Genomic DNA, 6,688 nt, shown 5'->3' on the forward strand with positions numbered 1-6,688 from the left:
TATCTTTTTTTTTTTAAAAAATTTATTTTGTTATTTTTATTTTATGTGTATGCATGTATTGCCTGCAAGTAGGTAAGTGCACCCGTGTTGTGCAATGCTTGAGGAGGACAGAAGAGGCTGTTGGATCCCCTGGAACTGGAGTTATGGACAGTTGTTAGCTGCTATGTGGGTGCTGAGATTTGAACCCATGTTTTCTGCAAGAACAGTCAATGTTCTTAACCACTGAGCCATCTCTCCCACAGTTGTTAGCTGCTATGTGGGTGCTGAGATTTGAACCCATGTCTTCTGCAAGAACAGTCAATGTTCTTAACCACTGAACCATAGCTCCCATCTATTTATCTTATTTAGACTCCCATGTGTGATAAATTGCTGTCTTATTTACTTTTCCTGTCACTGTGATAAAATATCCTGACAAAAGCAGCTTAGGGGAGAAAGGGTTTTTAGCTCACAGTTCTCATTACAGTCTGTCATAATAGGGAAGTGAGAGGGCAGGAACTGGAAACAGCTAGTCACATCCGTAGTCAAGAGCAGAGAGCAGTAAATGAGTGCATGCATGCTCGTCCTCAGCCCTCGTTCTCCACCCTTCCACAGGTCAGGATCCCCTGCCTAGGGAATGGTGCCACCCATAGTGGGCAGATCAATTGATATAATCCAGATAATGTCTCACAGATAAGCTCACAGGAAATTCTAGGCAATTCCTCATTGAGACTTTCTTCCCAGCGGATTCTAGATTGTGTCAAGTTGAGAATTAACGCTAACCATCACAGTTACTCCTTGCTTCTCATTTTCAGTGTTCCCTGTGTCTTTCAACCATTTTATTGTGCTCTGTGCAGGTGTGGATTTCTTCAAGTTCATCCTCCCCAGAGTTCATTGAACTTGTTATGTTTATAGATTAATATCTTTAATCCAATTTTAGGGCTTTCAGCCATTATTTTTTTTTCCTACATCTTTTCTCTCTCTCTCTCTTTTCTGGAGTCTCCAGTGACATACACAATGGTGTCTCATGGGTGTCTGATCTGTCGCCCTTTCTTTTTCCTGCCTGTTCCTCAGCCTAGCTAATCTCAATGGACCTATTTTCAGGTTCGTAGTTTTTCATTTGTCTGCTTAGCCCTGCTTTCGGGGCTCTTGAATGAAATTTCCATTTTAATTATTGTCCTTTTCAAAAGAATTTCTATTTGATACTTCAAATTCATTTCTGTCTCTTGACTGACATCTATTTTGTGAGGCATCACTCTCTTTAATTCTTTATATATGGCTTATTTTAGTTCTTAGAATGTATTTTAAACAGATAATTTAAAGTCTTTGTCTAGGGCTGGTAAGATGGTCCAGCAAGTAAGGGTGCTGGCTGCTAAGCATGACAAGCTGTGTTTGATCTCTGGACCCACATGATGAAAGGAGAGAACTGACTCTCAAAAGTCACCCTCTGATCTGCACACACACATACACACACATACATACACACACATACCAAACAAACAATGTAATAAAATCTTTGTCTAAGCCGGGCATGGTGGCGCACGCCTTTAATCCTAGCACTTGGGAGGCAGAGGAAGGCGGATCTTTGTGAGTTCGAGGCCAGCCTGGTCTACATAGTGAGTTCCAGGACAGCTGGGGATACAGGGAGACCCTGTCTCAAAAAAGAAAAAAAAATCTTTGTCTAGAAAACCCAAAATGTAGACATTCTAAGGGAACATTCTAGATAGTATCTACTTTTCCTCCCCATATATTGCCCATATTATCTTAGTTCTTTAAGTGACTTTTATTATTCATTTATTTTTATTTACTTCTTTTATTTTTGAGACAGGGTCTCACTATATAACCCTAGCTGACCTGAAACTCTCTTTGTAGACCAGGCTGGCCTTGAACTCAAAGAGATCTGCCCACTTCTGCCTCCTGAGTACTGGGATTAAAGGCATATGCTACGACACCCAGCTTAATGGCTTGGATTTTTAAAAAAATTCATTTATTATTTTTATTTTATGTGTATATATGTGTTGCCTGCATGTACTAGCATCATGCAATGCCTGCAGTGGTACAGATGGTTATTAGCTGCCGTGTGAGTGTTGGGATTTGAACCTGGGTCTTCTGCAAAAAACAGCCAATGCTCTTAACTCCTGAGCCATTTGTCCAGTCCAAATAGTTTGAATTTTTTAAACAATATAATGTGGCAACTCTAGAAGTCTGATTCTCCTTCTTGAGGTTTGTTCCTGTTACTATTTTTGAAAATTTTGTACAGACTATTCCTAGTCATCTGAATCACTGAAATCTTAGCTTACTGGTCAGTTACAGAGATGCTCCAAGATGCTGGAACTGATTCATCTGCCTATCACTGTACTTTCTCCCTCCCTCCCTCCCTCCTCTTCTTTTCTTTTAGTGTGTGTATACATGTGCTTTCCTATGTGTAAATGCTGATACGCACATGCCATGGCATGCATGTGGAGGTCAGAGAACAACTTTGGGACCTGGAACCCTCCTCCTACTCTGTTTGAGGCAGGGTTTCTTGATCTTTTTTTTTTTTCCTTTTCTTCTTTTTGAGACAGGGTCTCCCTGTAGCTTGAGCTGTCCTGGAACTCACTATGTAGACCAGACTGGCCTTGAACTCACAGAGATCCACCTGCCTTTGCCTCCCGAGTGCGGGATTAAAGGTGTGCGCCACCACACTGGCTACAAGTCCTCTTTGTGCTTGTTTCTCTTTGAGACAGTCTGACTGTAGCCTAGGCTTGCCTGGAACTCACTATATGGCTCAAGCTGGCCTCAAACTCATGGCAAAATTCTATCTCAGCCTTTCAATTGCTGGAATTACAGGCGTGAGCCACCATGTCTGGCTATTTTTAAATTTAAAAAGTATTTTATTTATTATTTTTTTTGTGTGTATGAGTGTATTGCCTGCACGTATGTAAGTGCACTCGTGTCACACAATGCCCATGGAGGTCAGAAGAGTGTGTTGGATCACCTGGAACTGGAGTTGTTAGCCACCATGTGGGTGCTGAGAACTGAACTCAGGGCCTCTGCAGAGCAACCAGTGGTCTTAACTGCTGAGTCATCTCTCCAGTCCCTTAAATTTTTATTTATCTATTTTTATTTTATGTGTATGTTTTGACTGCATACATGTAAGTGTACCACATGTGTGCAGTGCCAGTGGAGGCCAGAAGAGGACATCAGATTCCTTCGAACTGGAGTTACAGACAGTTGTTAGCTGCCATGTGGGTGCTAGGAACTGAATCCTGGTCATCTGAAAGAGCAACCAGTGCTCTTAATTGCTGAATCATCGTTCTAGCTCCACATCTAGCTCTTTCGAAACCGTGTTTTCCGTATCTGTTATCTCCTGCCTTGCATAGCCATGGCTGCTAAATAATTGTCTATAACCATTTTCAACAAATGCCCCAGAAAGTCTGCTTATACTGGATGAGTTCAGAGTTAGGACAAATTTGGACAATGGCCAGAGAGGTCAGATAATGACAGTGCTCTGAAAAAAATCCAACTCTCTTCTGTCCCCTCCAGTGTCAACCAGACTGTTTTGTGCTTTGTTTTGTCTTGCTGATTACAAGATGATGTGGTTTTCGGGGACCGAACAGAGCCCAAGGGAGGGCGAATGGGAAGGGGGCAAATTAAAGCATTCTAGCATTCACTGCTGCTCCTACATTGCTTCTTTTTCTTGAATAAGCACTTGCTGGATTGCTGTAAAATTTTGGTTCGTTTCCAGAGTTCTGAAAATGATGATTCTGACATTATTTTTCCTTTCAGCATTTTCGTTGTTTTGTGGACAAGAAGATTCAGCTGGGGGCGGGTATTCTCTCTTAGTTTGTTTTTTTTTCTTTGATTGCCCAAAGCAAAGCACCCACAGCAGTATTTGACAGAGAGCACTACATTGATGTGCCGTTATTGTAATTGTTAATAAGTGAGAGAACATACATGATCTTCTTCCAGAAAAGAGAGGTCCCGGGATAGAAAAGGTGGATGGGGAAGGAAAACAATGTCCATTTGCAGAGGGGGTGAAAAAACGTAAGAGAAAGCAGGAATGGGCTTTGGAAGACATCAAGGGAGAGGTTGGCCTTGGTGTCCCAAGCGTGGGCAGTATGATTCATGGCTGAGGGGGGCAAGAAGGCAGAGAGAAAAACTTAGCTCAGGCTCAAGGCCAAGTCCTGCCTATGGGTCCCCCAAGGCTGGTGCTCTCACTAGCCTGTCTCTTCCCTGTGTGGATATTACTCATCTGCTCTGACTTTAACAGGCACACAGCTCTAAGGACAGGAGGACAGGATCATAATGTCCCACCCCATGCGTGATCCCTGGAGAAACTGCCTCGCCCTGCACCGCCCAGGGAGTTGGCTGGAGGATGCATCTGTTTACGAATGTGGGGAATGACCAAGGGGTGTGGGCACTGGGCTATGTGATACCCTTCACGCACATGTTCATGCCTGTCAAAGCCCTCTGCCCTGACAGTTGGTGTTTCTAAAACAGCTGAGAATATATAAATCTCTGGGTATACATCAAGGATGAGTGGCGTCTGGGCTTCCTGAAGCAAGCAGCGAGGAAGAGGAGGAATAACAATGGGAGGGTGGGCTCTCTAAGCCGTACACAGATTGTAGGACCTTTGGAGACTCAGCACTGACCTCTCCACGGGCACATCTCAGAGAACGGAAGAAACGGTTCTGAGCACCAGGACAGAAGTCACCTATGCTGTGGTCCTTTGCCTCCTTGGAGACACGTGTAAGTCCTGGAAGTGACCCCAAGTCTCATGTTTTATACAGGTGAAACAGAAGCTGGAATGGGACTTGTCTCCCTGAAGAGTCCTTTATTGGGCTGGGGATGTAACCCAGTTGGTAGAGTGCTTGCCTAGCATGCATGAAGTCCTGGGTTCTATCCCCAGCACTGCATTTTAAAGAAAGTCCTTTAAGAGGGCAGCGGGCAAAGGTGGCTAGGGTCCAGGCCTTGCTTCTCCCTGGTGACCCTTCCTTCAATGCATGTTCCATTTTCTCTGAATCCCAAGGACTCTACACTTACAGAATCGAGATGCATCACACCAATACCAGACCTCCCAGGGAAGGAGCTTGCTTGCGGTGTCTGGCTCTGCCATGTGTAGGGAATGGAGGAATACCCAAAATCACCAAGTAAGGAAATGCTGAGGAACTCAGAATGATCTGAGCTGAGGGAGGGCACACAGCAGGTCTGCAGGTTCCAACAAGTCATCCGCATCGTCATCCAAGGCATCCACGCCATCATCTCCTGCTTTATAGCCATGCTCCAGGCCCCGCCCCCAGAAAGGCCCCATGCTTGGTTTCCTGTTCTGCTGTAGCAAGCTTGAAGCTCTCAGTACTTAGGAACAAGGAACTTGGTCTCTTCCTTTCTCATGGCAAACCCAGTAGTAGTCTTGTCTGTCCCTCTGCCTGGAGGCTGAGGCGGGACCCAGCCTGCCCCACAGGTTCCTCTAGCCTGAGATGTAGAGCCACCAGCCTGTCTCTGCAGGGAGGGAATGGAGCTGGGACACCACTGAGTGTTACCCCTGGGGTCCAAAGTCCCTGGTCTAATAAACTGGCAGCTTTAGGAGCCTCTTATCCCACAGGTACAGCACCAAACTGTGGGAGAAGAAACCAGGCTTCCCAAAACAGAAGTCACTGGAGACAAACACCTTCATTTTCCACCCCAGCTTTGGCACCAACACTACCCCAAAGCAGAACCCACCTTCTTCCCTGGCAGGAAGTGCTGGGCAGCTGCTCTGCTCTCAGACCCAGAAACTGCCGTCTTTCCCATGGACCACTTATCTGAGGGTCTTGGAAGGCTGAAGTGGGAAGAGGTAGAAAGAATGGGGACCTTACCCCCTGACAGAGTGATGTGTTCGCAACTCTTGTCCTTTCTGTCCTGCACGGCAACACGAGTGGTACAGATCCTCCAGAGGCCGAAGTGGGCCGCCTCACAGGTAACATTGTGCTGCTCCAAGTGGGGGCTCAACACAGCCCAGTGGTCAGTCACCACGGCCACCATGGCCAGCATGCCACCCACCAGGATGAAGAAGAGGGTCAGACGAACTTTCAGTGTTTTGGTCTGAGACATGATGGTCACTGATGTAGGTGCTCTGGTCAGGGGCAGCAGGGTCTCCCAGGGTAGGTGACAACCAGCTAGGTGGTGGCGGTAGCTATGGAGCTGGGGATTGCAGCTAAGTTTAGTGTGTCTGGCTGAGCCAGAGTGGGCTGGCCTTGGGGCTGAGGGACACTGGGCTGTTTGAGCAGCTGCCCAGACGTGTCAGGGGCCTGAGGGAGGCTTCTATTAATGCTTGTCTCTAGGCGTGTCACCGAAGATGCCTTCTGCTCTGGTTTCAGGACTTTCTTCCCATCTGGGGGCTAGTAATACCCCCCAGGGTAGGGCAAAGAAAGAAGGCTGTAGATAGTGACTTGCAAATTCTGTGGACGAGTTGGGAGGGGTGAGCAGCAGGCAACAGGCTCACCAGGTGTGTGGGAATCCACTTGCTTAGGACTGGAAGGTACTGCCAAGCGAGGCCAGGGGACATCAAGAGTCACAGGCTGCCACAGCTTCCTGGTCTCACACTGGCAAGGCAGCTACCAAAGCAGGTGAGTGAATCCTGATCCTGCAGGTCTGAGGAGCACAGGAACTTCCTGGAGAAGGTCACAGGGACCCCCAGCACAGAATCCTGGAGTCTACCTTCCAGGCAATCACCTTAACTGCAAACTCTACC

At 46.6% G+C, this 6,688-nt stretch overlaps 1 protein-coding gene across 1 annotated transcript in view; it reads right to left on the reverse strand.

The window, feature by feature from the left end:
* Positions 1 to 6,175, reverse strand: part of Cacng1 (calcium voltage-gated channel auxiliary subunit gamma 1) — a 13,950-nt gene extending 7,775 nt beyond the window's left edge. Inside the window, exon 1 of the mRNA XM_008843197.1 lies at positions 5,814 to 6,175. Coding sequence (XP_008841419.1) covers positions 5,814 to 6,048 — 235 coding nt within the window. The 5' untranslated portion in view covers positions 6,049 to 6,175. The remainder of the gene's footprint in view (positions 1 to 5,813) is intronic.
* Positions 6,176 to 6,688: the final 513 nt, after the last annotated feature.

Source organism: Nannospalax galili, unplaced genomic scaffold, assembly GCF_000622305.1.
Source record: "Nannospalax galili isolate Female #2095 unplaced genomic scaffold, S.galili_v1.0 scaffold781, whole genome shotgun sequence".
NCBI lineage: Eukaryota > Metazoa > Chordata > Mammalia > Rodentia > Spalacidae > Nannospalax > Nannospalax galili.